We start from the raw sequence: 19,608 nt of genomic DNA, 5'->3' as shown, positions 1-19,608 counted from the left end.
TGTGTTTACCCATAAAAATTGCCTTGGGGGGGTACATGGGATGGGTATTGGAGAGAGGCTGAAGGAGGCTATGTTTTCCCATCAGTGGTTTCATTATCACCAGAACCCTCAGCCTGTGGTAGATAAAGCTGGGAGGGAGTGTGTTAGCATTCCAGGCTCAGGGCGGGGTACTGTGCTGGTGAAGTGAGAGTAATGAGGGCCCTGGCTGTTCCCTTCAATTTGAGACTGGAGGCATCGCCTCAGGGCTCCCCACACCAAAGTCCTAGGACTCCAGTGATCACCTTTGGGTCCTTCTGCTGCCTCCCTTTAACCTTTTCAGCTTTCACTGGTTTGAATCATATCCTGGGCCAGACGGCAGAAGCTGTGCCTCCTTTCAGTAGGTGTGCTCGTAATAGGGACACTGACAGAGGAGCAAAGCTGTTAGATCCCATAATTTCTGACTTCTGTCCACCCATGTTTCTCCTTTTTTTTTTTTTTTTTTTTGAGACAGAGTCTTGCTGTGTCACCCAGGCTGGAGTACAGTGGCATGATCTCAGCTCACTGCAGCCTCTGTTTCCTGGGTTCACACGATTCTCCTGCCTCAGCCTGCCAAGTAGCTGGGACTACAGGCACATACCATCATGCCTGGCTCATTTTAGTATTTTTTGGTAAAGATGGGGTTTTGCCATGTTGGCCAGGCTGATCTCGAACTCCTGACCTCAAGCGATCTGCCCATCTCGGCCTCCATATTTCTTCTTAATTATGTAATAAAAAGACTAATTCGGAGGCACACTCACATAAGAAAGCAGAACATGTTAAGCAAAGAGAGCCTTACCTTGCTGAGGGAAAAGAAGGAATTAAATTTTATTGCCAACTTTGTGTCACATGCTGTGTCTCCCAACATTATCACCCCTAGCCCTTACAGCAACCCTGTGGGACTGGTGTTGTCATCACCTCTGTTTCACCACTGAGATCACGGGAAGCTTCCGAGTGGAGGCTGAGCCAGAGCTGTCTGGCTGTAGTGCCTGTGCCATTCCACTCACATTTGCTTGCAATTTGGCCCTGACTACCGATGATAAAGCCCAGGAGATAGTATCTGTGAAGTACCTAGCTTGGTGCCTGGCACATACTTAGAAAATGTTCCTCCCAACAGCCTCACCCATCCTCAGTCACCTTCCACCCGCCTGTTGGAAGCATAGCCTCCACCACTAATTTCTTCTCAAACTATTTTTAACAGGACCTCGGACAGTGATCCACCCTAAAGCACGAATTATTGCAGAAGCCGGGCCAATAGTGATTGGCGAAGGGAACCTAATAGAAGAACAGGCCCTCATCATAAATGCGTGAGTAAGACTCTTATACATACTGTGAACCAAGGACGATGGGTAATGGTTTTTCTTAATTTTAGCTGTCTGTAAGACCCTTTTCAACGGACATCCAGGATGCGTACTATTTTAGAGCTAGAGAAACATTAAGGGTCTTTTTCAACATAAGTAAATAAGCAAACCAAAAACCATATGAGGGAAAAGACTTGTCCAAGATGAGAGAGCTGAGTAGCTGCCTAGAATCTTTGATGCTGGGCCTGGTCATCTTCCCCTTACATGTGACTTTCTCACCCATTCCTTAAGCAAACATTTCCTGAGCACTTCAAGCCTCCCAGTGCTGTGCCTACCACCCTGCAGAGAGTTTTTTTGGATTTTTCGGTTCTAGCCGAAATGTTATTACTCATGCCTAAACATGTGAATTTAACTCTAATATATTTTTTCACATGTTTTGCACAGGCGACACCTAGAATTATAGTTGAAAAATGTGGAGTCCTAGAGGCAATTTTTTAACTGTAAAGATTAAAAAATAATAAAATACTAGAACATGTGCATGATCATAGTGAACCAGACTGTAAAACCCATGAATTTTTCATAAACATTTATAAGTTCTTTCTAGATAAAATTTTGGGAAGGAATTCAAGTTTATACCTAATTTATAGCAACCGTGTATGGAATTTGTAAGAAAGACCTTGGGAAAATATTTAACTGTCAGAAAAAGACTGATTTAATGCTTACTTAGGATTTAAAATACATTTGGCACCTTCAGTGTAAGTCAATTAACAGCAGCTATATTCTGCAGTAACTCAACTGTCAGAGATAAAACACCATTTAAAAATGGCGTCCTCTTCTTAGAACACAAACATTTTATCTTCCAAGTATTTCAACTAGCTAATAGCAATAATTATTTTATGTGAATATCTGTTTATGTTTCACAATCCCAAATAATTATTAAGAGTGGAAAATTTTCAAGTTAGGCATGATTTTGATTCTAGTTAACAGCCTAAAAAGATAGCTAGCATCTTTTTTCCTTAGTCCTGGAGAAGACCCACTGGACTTTGAATTTAAAAAATAAACTAAAGTAGGCCGGGCGTGGTGGCTCACACGGGTAATCCCAGCACTTTGGGAGGCCAAGGCAGATGGATCATGAATGAGGTCAGGAGTTCAGACCAGCCTGACCAATATGGTGAAACCCCGTCTCTACTGAAAATACAAAAAAAAATTAGCCGGGCATGGTGGCACCCCACCTTGTAGTCCCAGCTACTTGGAAGGCTGAGGCAGGAGAATCACTTGAAGCTGGGAGGCAGAGGTTGCAGTGAGCCAAGATTGTGCCACTGTACTCCAGCCTGAGCGACACAGCAAGACTCCGTCTCAAAAAATATAATAAACTAAAATAAATAAATTAAGGAAGGCTGTTCTTCTCTACACACCAATGACTTCTTCATTTTTCAGTAGCTCTCTTCAACTCAAAATCAAGCCTGCTCTAGCATACAGGATGAATGAATGACTTAAATTAAGAAATAACTTACATAGGCTGGGCGTGGTGGCTCACACCTATAATCCCAGCACTTTGGGAGGCCCTGACTAGTGGATCACCTGAGATCAGTTCGAGACCAGCCTGGGCAACATGGTGAAACCCCACCTCTACAAAAATACAAAAATTAGCCGGGCCTAGTGGCATGTGCCTGTAGTCCCAGCTACTTGGGAGGCTGAGGCAGGAGAATCTCTTGAACCCGGAGATGGAGGTTGCAGTGAGCCAAGATGGCGCCACCGCACCAGCCTGGGTGATAGAGTGAGATTCCATATCCAAAAAAAAAAAAAAAAAACAACAAAAAAGAAATAACTTACATAGTCATATCTTTTAAGCTTGATGTAGGTAAAATTTAAGGAATTAACCAACAGCCAGGTGCAGTGGCTCAAGCCTGTAATCCCAGCACTTTGGGAGGCCGAGACAGGCGGATCACGAGGTCAGGAGATCGAGACCAGCCTGGCTAACACGGTGAAACCCCGTCTCTACCAAAAAAATACAAAAAACTAGCCAGGCGAGGTGGCAGGCGCCTGTAGTCCCAGCTACTCGGGAGGCTGAGGCAGGAGAATGGCGTAGACCCGGGAGGCGGAGCTTGCAGTGAGCTGAGATCCGGCCACTGCACTCCAGCCTGGGAGACAGAGCAAGACTCCGTCTCAAAAAAAAAAAAAAGAATTAACCAAAATTCGAAAATGGGAAGAAAATTGCTCATCGTGTTACTGACTTTTTGGATGATTCGTTTCTTCTTTTTACAGTTACCCAGATAATATCACTCCTGACACCGAAGATCCAGAACCAAAACCTATGATCATTGGCACCAATAATGTGTTTGAAGTTGGCTGTTGTATCCTTTACAATAATCTACCATAAATAATTCCCGGCTGTCCTTTGGTACCTAAGTCTTCTGTAGAAATTGTAAAACTGTCACAATTTGGCTATCAAATATACTTACATTCATAATATATATTATATTTTTAAAAGTAGGTCATCCAGGCTGGGTGCGGTGGCTCATGCCTGTAATCCCAGCACTGTGGGAGGCCAAAGTGGGCAGATCACTTGAGGCCAGGAGTTCAAGACCAGCCTGGCCAACATGTTGAAACCCTATCTCTACTATTAAAAAAAAAAAAATTAAAAAATCAGCTGGGTACGGTGGCGCATGCCTGAAATTGCAGCTACTCAGGAAGCTGAGGCAGAATCGCTTGAACTCAGGAGGCGGAGGTTGCAGTGAGCCAAGATTATGCCACTGCACTCCAGCCTGGGTGACAGAGCGAGACTCCATCTCAAAAAAGAATAAAAATAAAAATAAATAAAAGTAGGTCACCTAGCTCTTTGAACAGACTTTTTTAATAGTATATATGTTTAAAATGGTCCCTTCTGTTCCTGTAAATAAGTCAATAGAGTAAAGTAAGTATGCCGTTTTTAGACAAACGCAGACACACACGTATCTTTAGCTCAGCACTTTGAAAGTAACCACTTTTGCTGGTTGACAGGTAGCAATGGCTGAGTGACAATAAACATAGAAATAGCAATGCTGGCTTCCTTCTTGATTCAAGAATCCCAACTTTGTCAGTGTGTCTCCTACATAGTTTTAGGTAGACAACACATTGTCTGATTCAAGAAAATGGTGTGTAGGGGTGAAAATATTCCATTATTCATGTGTTGTCTTTCCCCCTCCCCCAGAATGTCTCCAGTTCTTTTGCTTAGTTTAGTACTCTAAAAAGATAGTAAAATCAGGCCAGGCGCGGTGGCTCATGCCTGTAATCCCAGCACTTTGGGAGGCCGAGGCGGGCGGATTACCTGAGGTTGGGAGTTTGAGGCCAGCCTGACCAACATGGAGAAACCCCGTCTCTACTAAAAACACAAAATTAGCCGGGCGTGATGGTGCATGCCTGTAATCCCAGCTACTCGGGAGGCTGAGGCAGGAGAATCACTTGAACCTGGGAGGCGGAGGTCGTGGTAAGTGGAGATTGCGCCATTGTACTCCAGCCTGGGCAATGAGTGAAACGAAACTCCGTCTCAAAAAGATTTAAAAAAAAAAAAAAAAAGATAGTAAAATCTTATGGCGTCAGCAAAACATACAATATATAGTAGAAAATATTTACAAGGAAAAATCTAAATGTTCAACGATAGCAAGATATTTAAATAAATTGAACTATGAGCATAAAACCACTAGGACCACTAAGCAGTCATTTAAAATTATGTTTTCAAAGATTTTACTTTATCTTTTTTGAGACAGGATCTTGCTCTGTCACCCAGGTTGGCATGCAGTGGCATAATCATAGCTTACTGCAGCCTCAGCTCCCAGACTCAAGCAATCCTCCCATCTCAGCCTCCCAAGTAGCTGGGATTATAGGCGCACACCACCGTGCCCAGCTAATTTTACTTTTGGTAGAGATGATGTCTCACTCTGTTGCCCAAGCTGGTCCTTGAACCCGTAGGCTCAAGCAATCCTCCCACCTTGGCCTCCCAGAGTGCTGGGGTTACAGATGTGAGCCACCCTCCCTGGCCTAAAGATTTTAATAGCGTGGAATAATGCTTGCAAATTTAAGTGAACTGAATAAGCTATAAAAGTTTATACAGTTTTATTCCCACTTATATACAGGAAATTCTATATATTTATATAAAGATATATCAAACTTTTAACAGTGTTTAAGTGATTGGGTGATGGATAATTTTAATTATCTTGAAACAATTATGAAAATACTCATAAAATCAGAGTATAAGGACTTGTTTCTTCAAAAAACACAAATCATTTATTTATACCTAGAGATATTTATGTTTAAAGATTAAACCGTTACCACAGATTGCCCAGACCCAAGAGTTCTGGCAAGGGTGAGCCTGCATGGCCCATCTGACACCCCTGTCCTCTGTCCCAGTGCAATATAAAAACATACTGTGTTAGTGGGGACTAAAGGTGAACATATTTATAGTATTTACCTAACTCTGGCTTACAGATTCCCAAGCTATGAAGATGGGAGATAATAATGTCATTGAATCAAAAGGTAAGCTACGTTCAGAGTTTTATTGTCAAAGCAGTGACCTCTTTTCTCTTTGTGTTCCGGGAAACAGCCTAATACAAACTGGCAAGGTGGTGTGCTTGGAAGGGGGCTACAATAGCTGGCAAACTAATTCTTTGCCACTAAGGAACCTTAATCTGGTTATGTGGTTGTCTGGTAATGTTAAATACATTAAATTTAAAATCAGCTGTGTACAGGATTGAATTAAACCATAAAGTTTAAATGAAAGATTCGGAAAAGATTTCTACTAAATACTAGTCTCTGAAATTTTAGTTGGGTAGTGTTGTTGTAGAATTAAAGGAGGGGAAAAATCACAGTGTCTCTAGCAGTTGCTTTCTTTAATTTCAGGAATACTTTTCCCTAACCAATCAGAAACCAATATCATGAGCTTGTAAGTGGGACCAGACAGGAGATTATGTAAAGTCAGTGTCACTACTGGGAAGCAACTTCAAGAGCTTGTCCCACCAAGGTCCAGAAAGAACCTGGATGATGCCAGTTCTTTAGATTAGTGGGTTATCTTTCTTGGTCCCGAGTGGCATGAAAGAAAATGCTGCTTTTTTAAATAATAAAATGATACTTTGTGTTAATCTACTTAATGACTTTTATTTTAATTTGGATTATCAATTATCACTATTATCATCAGCATTTTCTGTTTATTTTATGCTTACTGTGTTTCAAACCTGTGCTCATCACTTTACATCTGTTATTGCATTATTCCTTAAACTGTGAGGTAGAGTGGCCTCTTCGTTTTATAGATGAACTTGAGCTTAGAGACTTTGCGGTGACTTTCCCAAGGTCACACAAATAGCAGCAGAGCTCCGTTTTGAATCCATCTGACCCTGGCTTGTACTGCCTGCCTCTGTGTTGTCCATACAAACTCCAAACTGATGTATTTTCTTTAACTTTTTTCTTAAGGCCAGTTTACATTTTTATACCTAAATCATCTTAGGAAAAAAAGTGTTGCAGTCATTTGATGTCTTAAGTTGCAGTTCTTTCTGTGTTTTTATTGCAGCATATGTAGGCAGAAATGTAATACTGACAAGTGGCTGCATCATTGGGGCTTGTTGCAACCTAAATACATTTGAAGTCATCCCTGAGAATACAGTGATCTATGGTGCAGACTGCCTTCGTCGGGTGCAGACTGAGCGACCACAGGTACTAGAACCTCTCTTTAAAAAGAGTTCTATCTGCTAATTTTCCCAAAATACAATGTAATTGTCTTCATGAGGCAGCAGGTACACTATTTAAGAAGAACATAATTAAAATAAAAGAAGCCAGGCTCAATGACTCATGCCTGGAATCCTAGCACTTTGGGAGGCCGAGGCAGGAGGATGACTTGAGGCCAGGAATTTAAGACCAGCCTGGGCAACATAGTGAGACTCTGTCTCTACAAAAACTAGAAAAACTTAGCCAGGTGTGGTGGGGCATGACTATAGCCCAGCTACTGAGGAGGCTGAGGTGGGAAGATAATGCTTGAGTGTGAGATTACCATGAACCATGATCATGCCACTGCACTCCAGCCTTAGCAACAGAGACCCCAACTCAAAAAATAAATAAATAAAAAGAAAACAATGAGAAACATGCCGAAAACCCAGGATTTAATTGCAGTTCAATTATTTAGTCTTTAGGTTAATATCAAAAATATATACAAGGATGACGATGACAAGTCAGTTATGAGAAAAGATCCAGAAATGTTACTCTTGGTCTCATGCATTGTCACTGACAATGCATAAACAAACCGTACAAGCCATATTGATTTACTCCTAAAATACCAGTCTTCAAAGTTAAGGAATGACCATACTACGTTTATCCTGTGCCTCTACCTGGGGTGTGTCTATTTAGTTTATTGCCATAGCTTCATAATAAACACGGTTTGTGAATAAGAAAGTATGTTTGGATATTTTCCTGGCTTGAAAAATTATCTCCTCCTAGAAACTCAGATCAAGAATAATGTCGAGTAAATATTTGGAGTTTAATATTAGAGTAGGAGATGAAAAAGGGCATTTGGGCTTCCTTTGGACATAAGACATTTGTATTGCAGTTTTGAGCCTCATTGCTTGGCACATTCGATATATATTTCTTCAGTTACCTAGCCTCCTTTTCTTCCCACTAAAGAAAATAGTTTCAAGGACTGTGGGAGGCCAAGGCAGGCAGATCACTTGAGCCCAGGAAGGAGTTCAAGACCAATCTGGGCAACATCATGAGACCCCATCTCTACAAAAAATAAAAAATCATCAGTTGGGCCTGGTGGCATTCACCTGTAGTCCCAGCGACTTGGGAGGCTGAGGTGGGAGAATCGCTTGAGCCCAGGAGGTCAGGGCTGCAGTAAGCTCTGTACCACTGCACTCCAGCCTGGCTGACAGAGTGAGGATCTGTCGCAAAAAAAGAAGAAAAAAAAAAAAAAAAGGTTTCAAAACATAACTATGCCTCTGATTCTTAGCCATATTTTATCGGGAATCAAAACTCCAGTTCTTTCTGGGTTACTCTATTTCTGTAATGTTTGGCTTCATTATTATTATAATTATAAACAAGTATTACTCTATAGACTGAAAAAGAAATAACGCCAAATCTAGTCATTTTTTTACTTTCTACATAACAGCAAAAATGACTGAAGACTGGGAAATGAAGCTGGTGTTGAGGAAGGGAGATTAGAATTAAGTGAGCAAGAATATCTGAAACTTATTATTTTATAATATGCAATATTGTCTTCCACATTTCACTGATCATAAGGACTATATAGAGGTCTTTATTAAAAATAAAGATTCCCCAGACTTATTGAGTCACAGTGCTAGGGCAGGGGCCTAAAAAGCTATATTTTTTACAAGTACTGCAGTGAGTTTTACAATCAGGAAAATCTGGGCAGTACTAATATATGAAGAATGAAGATCAGACAGGTGTATCCAAGTACACCTCAGCTGTGTGGCTCTGTAGGTCACGTGGAAAACAAAATACTATGGGTGTTTTACTTATGTGGTCTTCTGTAATTGGAACTTTTTAACTTTTCAGAAGCCAAGATGAAATCTACAAAAGCGAGTTTGAAAAGTGACTTCTGTATATTTTTATATAAATATATAAAATCTGTTGGCTTTTTCTTGTAACCAGACTTAGCATATGTTCATTATAAATTTTAAAAAGACGAACAGGTAAGCAAAATTGAGTCAATGAAAATCACCTATAATTCCACAACTTATTTATTAATAACCATTGCTACCTGGAACTTTTTTTTTTTTTTTTTTTTTTGAGACAGGGTCTGGCTCTGTCACCCAGGCTGTAGTGCAGTGGCGCAATCATGGCTCACTGCAGCCTCAACCTCCTGGGCTCAATCCACCTGCACCCCCGCCACCCTGCTTCCACCTCAGCCTCCTGAGTAGCTATGACTACAGGGGCGTGCCACCACACACAGCTAATTTTTAAATTTTTTGTAGTGACAAGATCTCCCTATGTTGCTCAGGTGGTCTGGAACTCCTGGGCTCTAATCATCATCCTCTCTGGGCCTCCCAAAGTGCAGAGATTACAGGCATGAGCCACCACGCCTGGTCGCTGCATGGTACTCTTGACTTTGCTTTCTGCCAGCCAGCCTTAATTACCTTATCTTTTTAGCCCCAGACACTACAGCTGGATTTCTTGATGAAAATCTTGCCAAATTACCACCACCTAAAGAAGACTATGAAAGGAAGCTCAACTCCAGTAAAGAACTAAGAACAGTATATGACATGAAGATAACATTTTGTCTTTGACCACTGTCTTTTGAATGGGCCCACAGTGTTTATGCACTCTTAACAATGCACAGAATAATATGTGTTCACTGTATTTTGTAAAATTGGGTTGAGAGGAAACTAATGGAGTTTCATTGTAACTGTCCTTTGTAATTTATATAAATGTATTATTTTCATATATCCTTGCTGCTTTTCTGATAATTTACAGATTTAGCTTTTCTTTTGTTGTATAAACTGCTGCCACAAATTTTAGTTATGTGAAAGACTACCATGACAAGAAAAGACATACTGTTATGTATTTACATTCTAGCATAGACTAAACTGAATAAAAAGGCTGATAACAGCGCCTTTAGTGGGCATAATCAGGTTTTCTATTTGAATTAATCTTTTATCTTAATTTTTATTATGTACTAGTTGTATTAAAGCTAATGTGTTTACTTTTTCCTCTTGTGGATTTGTAGCTGTTTAAAATTTCAGGTGAAATTTCAGTAGCTATTGAATTAATTTAGACTTCACTTTGTTTTTAAGAAAAATACAGTTTTTTTCTTTTTGGTAAAACAAAAGTAATCAGGGAAAGATGTCTTCAGTAGAATACAAATGAGTGGCATTCTTGGGTTTCTGAGGACAATGAAACGAAAAGAAATTTTGAAATTTATACAAGTTTCTGAAATTGTTAATATTTTAGCATAGTACTAATCACTGATCATTGAGCTTTATTATTCTATTGTCTGTAGTGAGCAAGATGTTGAGAATTTTATAATTCCAAATTTTCAAAGTAATTCAAGTATACATTTACTGGAACATACTTCTCAACTTTTGAATTAGTAGGTATTGACTAATACTGAGATACTAAAATACTAAGATATTTTCTCAAAATTTAATTTTTATTTATTTATTTTAGAGACAAGGATCTCACTCTGTTACCTAGGCTGGAGTGCAGTGGCACAATCTTTGCTCGCATGGATCACTTGACCTCCTCAAGCTGAAGTGATCCTCAGCCTCTTGAGTAGTTGGGACTACAGGCATAAGCCGCCATGCCTGGCTTTTTTATGGTTTTTAACTTTTTGTGGAGACAGGATCTTGCTGTGTTGCCCAGGCTGGTCTCAAACTCCTGACTCAAAATTTAATTTTTAATTGTGAATAGAGAAAAATATATTTTTGAATTTCTGAATCTGACAGCGCAAATTAGCCCAATTGTTCGAAATTGGAATGATTTTGGTAAGAATACTCACGACTAAACTTGGAAAACTATACTGTAGTGGATGAAACATTGAGCTTTTGAAAAGGAGAACATAAATGCCCTATTTCTGTTGACTGCTATTTATTCATTTTTCAACCCCCTGGTGATCAGTTCAGAATGTTGTTGATCATGGAAATATTCTAGATAAAAGAAATCAGAAATTACAAGACAGTCTTTGAAATTCTATAGTGGTTCTAATGTATTCTCTCTGGACAGGCTCTGATATGCTAAGTAAATGGCCTTTCCAAACTACACAGGTACTATGTGGGGCAACAGTGAGATACCTTCTAAGGACTTGATAAGAAGAAACCACCAGAGAATCAACACATAGTGAGGAGAGTCTCAATGCTTCCCAGGTACACTGTAGGTTGTTACATGATATTAACTCATTTGAGGAAAGAAAATAACCAAAATTATCAACTCACCAAAATGGGATTTGAAGAAACAAAATATGACAGTGTGTATACAGTGTTACCCATGAAAAGGAAGTCCTGCATCCAAGAGATGTGAGTAATTCAGTGACCCAAAGTGTTCTCTACTTCAGTTAGGACTAGTTTATCAAGACCCAAGGTATGTGGCTTAGGGAGAACATACCTTGAGACTTGCCACTTCTTTTGGCACTAATTACAAGTCTAACTGAACCATCTTCTGATTGTTAATATGGCCTTTAAGCTATTATTGTTCAGGAAGAGGGAGAATTCTGCATAAGGGCACCAAAATTTCATTCTGCACATAGTAAATTTAGAGAAATTCTCTGGTTTATACGTCAGTCTCGTGAATTTTGTTTTGTGTGGTTCTGCCCCTAAGTTTGTCAGTTTAGTCTATGAATTTCTGAATATTCTAATGAAACATAGTTTCTGATTCTTCAAGATAGAGAACCAAAGCTCAGACAGATGACTGCAGACTTCACTCTTTGGGGCTTCTGCATAGCCAGGCTGTCAGCCTTCTCCTAGTGGCACTCTGTCTCACTTGAGACTATACTGAAACTATATCCCAAATATTCTAGACAAATAAGCTAAGTGATTAGGAGAACCCAGACATCCATGTGACATGAGGTAGTAACTGGACAGGGAAAAAAGAGAAACCATTTTATCAAATCATCTTATTGCAATCTGGCACTAGCTGTTTGGTCAAGATGATGGATCTTCGCCAATTGAATAGTGTAAGGTCTGGAAACAGTGATGAAACTTCACTTCATCCATAAGGACACACTGTAGTAGTTATGTATGCTGTGTAACAAATTACCCCCATAACTAAAACAACACACATCTTATTAGCTCACTCAGTTTCTGAGAATCAAGAATCTGTGTGTGTCTTAGCTGATGCTGGGGCTGCAGTATCCATTTCCAAGATGGCGCACTAACATGGTTGTTGCCAGAAGGCCTTAGTTCGTCATCACATGAGCCTCTCTACAAGGCTACCTGGGTGTTCTCTTGACATGGCAGCTGGCTTTCTCCAGAATGAGTGATCCCAGAGAGGACGGAAGCCACAGGGCCTTTCATGACCTAGTCTCTGAAGTTGTACACGATCATTTCTGCTGAATTTGATTTGTTAGAATTGAGTCACTAAGTCCATTCTACACTGAAGGGATGGGGAATTAGGCTCTACCTTTTGGAGGGAATGGCATCAAAGAGTTCATGCTCTTATTTTTATTTTTTATTTTATTTATTTATTTTGAGACAGTCTTGCTCTGTCACCCGGGCTGCAGTGCAGTGGCATGATCTCGGCTCACTGCAACCTCTGCCTCCCGGGTTCAAGTGATTCTCCTGCCTCAGCCTCCCAAGCAGCTGGGACTACAGGCGTGTGCCACTGTGCCCAGCTAATTTTCGTATTTTTAGTAGAGACAGGGTTTCGCCATGTTATGGCCAGGCTGGTTTCGAACTCCTGACCTTAGGTGATCCACCCACCTCCGCCTCCCAAAGTGCTGGGATTACAGGCGTGAGCCACCGTGCCCAGCCCATGCTCATATTTTTAAACCCCAGCATGTACGCACACATCCATTTACATCTGGGTTTCTCCCAGTGCACTGTCAGCATCTCTTTAGAGAGTCTCCACACTGGGAGGAAGATGACTTTGGGAAGGACTGCTGTATATTAATTGCCATGGCACATGACGTCATCAGAGGTCATCTTATCCACTCGAAACCCCATTGTGTAGTGTTTTCTGACACCAAATGTGTGGTTTTTCAAACACCAGCAACCGATTCTCAAACACCAACTGAATGTCCAGCAATTCAGTACAGTTCTGATGCTATCTGGAGTTAGCCCAGACCCCACATTCCCATAGAACTACCCCCACTTCATTCGTCAGCACCAAATAGGGTGCCCAAACTACCCATACTTCTGTCCAGCCAACTCCAAATTGGGGTATTCCCATGATCCCTCAGGCTCAGTAATTCTCTAGAATGACTCAGAGAACTCAGGAAAGTGTGTGTTTACTACTGCAGATGTATTACAAGGGTACAACTCAGGAACAGCTGAAAGGAAGAAATGCCAAGGCCATGAGATGGGATGGGATGGCACAGGGTTTCCATTCCTTCTTTGAGCACGTCAGCCTCTCAGCACAGCACTAGCCTGGAAGCTTTCCAAGTCTAATCATTCAGGAGTTTTTATGATTCAGTTTGTAGTCCCTGTAACCTCCCTGGAGTTTGTGGGTCAGGGCTGAGAGTTCTGATCCTCTAGTCATATGTTCTCATTAGCATACAAAAGACAGTACATTCTGGTCAGGCATGGTGGCTCATGCCTGCAATCCCAGCACTTTGGGAGATTGAGGCAAGCAGATAACTTGAGGTTAGGAGTTCAAGACCAGCCTGGCCAACATGGTGAAACCCCATCTCTACTAAAAATACAAAAATTAGCCAGGCATGGTGGTGGGCATCTGTAATCCCAACTACTTGGGAGGCTGAGGCAGAATTGCTTGAACTCGGGAGGCGGAGGTTGCAGTGACCCAAGATGGCACCACTGCACTCCCCCTGAGAGCAAGACTCCATCTCAAAACAAACAACCAACCCAGTAATTTCCAAGGGCTTGAGAAACTGTGCCAGGGACCAGGGACAAAGACCAAATATTTTTTATTTTGCCACACCTATCTTCTTAGAAATTTAGTTTACTTTCCCTTAAATATAACATAAATTTCATTAAGCATCAGTTTAACTTGTTGAGGCTTAACAGAAACTATTATTAACAAAAACCTTGAAAGATAAGAATACTGAGCGGGAGAAATAATACAAGAACTATTCTTAACCCTAATATACTTTGTCAAGTCTGACTTTTTAAAAAATCGCATTAAGCTTGCATAGAGCTGACTACATACCAAGCACTGTTAAAAGCAGTTTACATGTAACTCATTAATTGCACATTATTTCCTTTAACTATATTAATGAGGTAGGTGATATTACTATCCTTATTTTGCAGAACTGGAAATTGAGGCACAAAGAGGTTAAGTAACTGCCAAAAGTCCACTCAGCTAGTAAGTGGCATTCTGGCTCCAGAGTTCATGATCTTAAGCACATTCTCCATTGCTTTATTGGAAGACTAAACCTTTTAAGGTAGATACTCTATAATTCAGTGGGCTTCCTAAATGCAAACAGGGAAAACAGATGTGGATTCACCTTTCCTAAAGGCTTTGCCTGTCTTTAAGTTCTTCAACTAAATGAGACCGAAAGAGTCCAGGGGATATCACCCCCAAATATGGCACCTTGGTATGCTGATTATTTTATATTGAAGGTACTTGGGAATCAGCAGAGGCCAGAAGAGTTTTTTCTTTGAGGTTTCCTTATCTACCTAAAGATCTGCCAGAAGAGAACACAATTGTATTCTATCCCTTCCCTTGTTTTTTCATCAACCAAGGAAGAGTAAACTCATCACGGAAGAGACTGAAAGTCAAACACCACATCCAGAGTCCAGATGAACTTCATCCCACACCATTATCTGTTCTTTGTCTCCATTCACCTCCCCTAAAAACTATTTACTTTTCCTCCAAAAGTTGCCTACATTCCCCACTTCCCTCTCCCCTATGGAGAAGGGGATATAGCTTCTAAATCTCATTGGGTATTGAGGACTCACTTTCCTGTGATGCTTCCATGCATGTCAGAGGTGTTTGAACCAGAGGGACTCCATCTTGAGTAGGGACTGGATAAAATGAGGCTGAGACCTACTGGGCTGCATTCCCAGGGGGTTAAGGTATTCTAAGTCATAGGGTGACATAGGAGGTCAGCACAAGATACAGGTCACAAAGACCTTGCTGATAAAACAGCATGTGGTAAAGAAGGCGACCAAAATCTGCCAAAACCAAGATGGCGGCCAAAGTGACCTCTGGTCGTGCTCACTGCTCATTATAATTATAATGCATTAGCATGATAAAAGACACTCCCACCAGTGCCATGACAGTTTATAGATGCCATAGCAACATCAGAAAATTACCCTATATGGTTTAAAAAGGGGAGGACCCTTCAGTTCTAGGAATTATCCACCCCTTTCCCAGAAAACTCATGAATAATCCACGCCTCATTTAGCATATAATCAAGAAATAACTATAAGCATCCTCAGTCAAGCAGCCCATGCCACTGCTCTGCCTATGGAGTAGCCATTCTTTATTCCTTTACTTTCTTAATAAACTTGCTTTCACTTTACTCTATGGACTCACCCTGCATTCTTTGTTGTGCGAGATCCGAGAAGCCCCTCTTACGGTCTGGAAGGGGATCCCTTTCCAGTAACACATGTACTAAATGTGTGTCCCTTTTCTCTTAATCAGTCTCTTGTCAGTTCATTTCATAGACTTGGATTAATTGAAACTTCAGGAGGGCTGAAGGAAAATACTCTTCACTCCTACCTGGCAAAACAATAGGGACATTTAAAAAGAGTTGTTTGATCTTCTCATTGAATTCAATAAGAATTACCCAAAGGGGTACCCGATGCTGGGGCTCCAGGTCATTCCATACAAAACTTTAAATTGGGTCTGCTTGGGGTTTTGTTTTGTTTTTTAAGGGACAGGGTCTTGCTGTTGCCCAGGCTGGAGTGCAAGTGGCACAATCATAGCCCACTGCAATCTCAAACTCCTGGACTCACACAATCCTCCTGCCTCAGCCTCCTAAGAAACTAGGACTACAGGACTGTGCCACCATGCCCAGCTCAATCTTTTATATTTTTATAGAGGAGAGGGTCTTGCTATATGGCCCAGGCTGGTCTTGAACTTCTGGCCTCAAGCAATCCTCCTGCCTCAGCCTCCCAAAGTGCTGGGATTACAGGTGTGAGCCATTGTGCCCAGTCTGGGTCTGCTTGTTATAACTAATTAACTGTAGTGGTAATTTGTGGTGGTGTTTTGTTCTTTTTGTGTGTGTGTGTGTGTGTGTGTGTGTGTGTGTGTGTGTGTGTGTGTTTTGCTGGTAAAAGTAATACATTAATAATTTCATTTTACACAGTTTAGGAGGTGGGGAGAAAACACTTCTGATTCCATGGCCCCACCTCGAGCACCACCACTTGAATTGTTTTGGGGCTAATTTTTAATGTGCAATCCAAAGTAAAAGAAGATCTGTCAGATAGATGCATTCTTAAAGCTTCATAATCCCCATGTAGACCCGCTATTTTAACACAAGAGGGCACCAGTAGACAGTATAATCCCCCCTCCCACCACCACAGTGTCTAGCAAATGGGTGCTCTTGGAGAGTTTTATTTATTTTTGTTTGAAGACAGAGGCTGGCTCTGTTACCCAGCCTGGAGTGCAGGCATATAAACACGATTCACTGCAGCCTCAACCTCTTGGGCTCAAGTGATCCTCCTGCCTCAGCCTCCTGAGAAGCTGGAACCACAGACTTGTGCTACCAGGCCCAGCTAATTTTTTAATTTTTTTTTTTTGTGGAGATAGAGTCTCCCTATGTTTCCCAGGATGGTCTCGAACTCCTGGGCTCAAGTTGTCCACCTGCCTGGGCCTCCCAAAGTGCTGGGATTACAGGCATGAGCCATCGCTCCTTCCGACCCATTTTAAGGATACTTTAGACTTTAATACTTTATTGAACAAAACTAGGAGCAGTTCCTTTCCTGTCTCCCTTAAAGGGTGTTGTATTTAAATATTTTAGAGCATTTAGCTGGGACTAGGTTCGTGACACTAAACACATGCAAATGGAGGCTCAGGCTTTGAGAAGAGAAGCATTGTCAGGCCCCCTAGAGACCCAGCCAAGAATGGATTGCCCAAGCCTTCATTGTCAGCATTCCTCTCCACAGGGTTTCAGCATTGCTCACCTTCATGAAAGTTTGAGTGGTGCTAAGTCCCTGAATTTAGACTTTCTTTTTTCCTTTTTAAAATTTTCAGTGACAGGGACTCACCCTGTTGACCAGGCTGGTCTTGAACTCCTGGGCTCAAGCCACCCTCCTGCCTCAGCCTCCCAACGTGCTGGGATTACAGGCGTGAGCCACCATGCCTGGCCTAGATTTTCCATTTCTTAAACTAACTCAGCTTTCGTTAGCTACCTGTATGGTTCAGACTTTTGAGCCAGTCTCTGCTCTCTGTGAAAAATAATGCCTAATGCTCAGAACCCAAATTTCCCCTACTAGGAAGTCGTCTGCTCCTTGGTAGGCTAATCACCACTCTCCCTGAGTTGTATGCTTTCCAAAAATCAGTTGTATTTGGCCAGGCATGGTGGCTCAGGCCTGTAATCCCAGCACTTTGGGAGGCCAAGGTGGACGGATCACTCGAGGTCAGTCCAAGACCAACCTGGCCAACATGATGAAACCTCATCTCTACTAAAAATACAAAAGTTAGCTGGGCATGGTAGTGGGTCCCTGTAATCCCAGCTACTCAGGAGGCCGAGGCAGGAGGATTGGCTGAGCCTAGGAGGCAGAGGCTGCAGTAAGCCAAGATTGCGCCGCTGTACTCCTGCCTGGGCAACAGAGCAGGAATCAGTCTCAAAAAAAAAAGAAAAAAAAAAGTCAGTTGTATTTGTTCCAAAACTTGTTTATGCAAGTTGTACTCACTAACGATGTAATTTAATTCAGTATTACCAAAATCAAACAATTATGAGTGTGAAGAGAATAATCTCTATGAAAATAAATTGAAAACTTGGGAAAGGCCTGATAAAGACATGTTGTTAAAGAAAAAAATGCTGTGGAATTAGGTGTGGGCAAAACAACCATGAATGTTTGGGAGGGAGAGAGAAATGTTAAAATATAGGACTTTGCCCTCATTTTGCTTCACAAGTGTCTTGAGTCCTCATTCTACTGAAGCTGAAATTGATAATGCTGCTTGCTGTGCTAATCAATGTCCTCTGTGCAGCCCCCTGTCAGCAGGCCTACACGCAAAGCAGAGGTCTTAGCCTGACATCAAAGGAATGATGGGTAGATAAACCTGTTTAAGTTTTAAGTTAAAAATAAAATTTTGAAGATATACATTATAATTTTATGAAACCCCATATAGCTGACTTTTTTCTTTAACCAACCAACTACAGATTCTGACTGTGTAGTCAGGATGGCCGGGTTCTGTAGCTCATGCCTATAATCCCAGCACTTTGGGAGGCTGAGGTGGGTGGATTGCTTCAGCCCAGGAGTTTGAGACCAGCCAGACCTCATCTCTATTGCAAAAAAAAAAAAAAAAAAAGAAGAAGAAGAATCAGAATTTCTACAGTACATTTCCAGGAGCTGCCAAACAGTGGTATAAGGAAATGAATTGCCTGGGCCTCAACACATCCTCAGTGTCAGTGATACATGTATACTTTCAAATGAATAACCTCATTTTTATGAAGATTATACTTTGGCATCCCTTATCTGTAGGCTAACTGTGCTTGATTGTAATAGAATAGATTTTTAGGACTTAATCATCATTAATGTATCTGTATTGGTCTGTTTTCACACTGCTGATGAAGACATACCCAAGAATGGGCAATTTACAAAAGAAAGAGGTTTATTGGACTTACAGTTCCACATGGCTGGAAGGCCTTACAATCATGGCAGAAGGTGAAAGGCACATCTCACATGGCGGCAGACAAGAAAAGAGGACTTGTGCAGGGAAACTCCTGTTTTTAAAACCATCAGATCTCATGAGACTGAGACCGAGACCAACTCACTATCACAAGAACAGAACAGGAAAGAGCCACCCCCATGATTCAATCACCTTCCACCAGGTTTCTCCCACAACATGTGGGAATTGTGGGAGTTGCAATTCAAGATGAGACTTAGGTGGAGACACAGCCAAACCATGTCAGTATCTATGCCTGTTAGTTCAAAGAACAATTTCAAGTCTTTCAACTTACCCTGCAACTGTGCCTAAAATATGTTCCCTTTTTACTTAAGGCTACCTGGCATTGCTGTGGATGTGTAATATATCTTGCTTAAATGCTTAGCACGAAAGGGAAGACTTCTACTTTTGGTTGCTGTAACCAGTGAACTTTTGCCCCTATGTTCAGTAGACTTTGTAATCAGAAAAAAAAAAAATGACCATATTGAATCCCAGATGGCTTCTTTTTTTTTTTTTTTTAAGAAAAGGTCTCGCCGGGCGCGGTGGCTCAAGCCTGTAATCCCAGCACTTTGGGAGGCCGAGGCGGGCGGATCACAAGGTCAGGAGATCGAGACCACATTGAAACCCTGTCTCTACTAAAAATACAAAAAATTAGCCGGGCGCGGTGGCGGGCGCCTGTAGTCCCAGCTACTCAGGAGGCTGAGGCAGGAGAATGGCGTGAACCCAGGAGGCGGAGCTTGCAGTGAGCCGAGATCGCGCCACTGCACTCCAGCCTGGGCAACAGCATGAGACTCCAGCTCAAAAAAAAAAAAAAAAAAAGGTCTCTCACTCAGGCTGAAATACAGTGTCACTATCATGGCTCACT

The 19,608-nt window shown here is 41.5% G+C and overlaps 1 protein-coding gene and 1 pseudogene across 2 annotated transcripts in view; both read left to right on the top strand.

Moving 5' to 3' along the window:
• The window catches only part of LOC105481975 (dynactin subunit 6), a 61,665-nt gene that overhangs the window by 17,287 nt on the left and 24,770 nt on the right, over positions 1–19,608 (top strand). The window contains exons 3-7 of one of the 2 annotated variants that reach the window (XM_011741776.2): positions 1,217–1,322; positions 3,582–3,670; positions 5,781–5,828; positions 6,856–6,998; positions 11,057–19,608. The exon at positions 11,057–19,608 is cut by the window's right edge and continues 24,770 nt beyond it. In XM_011741776.2, coding sequence (XP_011740078.1) covers positions 1,217–1,322; positions 3,582–3,670; positions 5,781–5,828; positions 6,856–6,998; positions 11,057–11,098 — 428 coding nt within the window. In that variant the 3' untranslated portion in view covers positions 11,099–19,608. Of the gene's footprint in view, positions 1–1,216; positions 1,323–3,581; positions 3,671–5,780; positions 5,829–6,855; positions 6,999–9,443; positions 10,002–11,056 lie in introns of those variants that run through there. The other variant, XM_011741775.2, reaches the window with a different exon arrangement.
• Positions 11,091–19,608, top strand: part of LOC105481972 (heat shock cognate 71 kDa protein pseudogene) — a 54,807-nt pseudogene continuing 46,289 nt past the window's right edge.

This window comes from Macaca nemestrina, chromosome 8 (assembly GCF_043159975.1).
Source record: "Macaca nemestrina isolate mMacNem1 chromosome 8, mMacNem.hap1, whole genome shotgun sequence".
In the NCBI taxonomy this organism is placed as follows: domain Eukaryota; kingdom Metazoa; phylum Chordata; class Mammalia; order Primates; family Cercopithecidae; genus Macaca; species Macaca nemestrina.
Note: the sequence above shows the minus strand (reverse complement) of the source record. Positions and strands in the feature narration are given on the sequence as shown.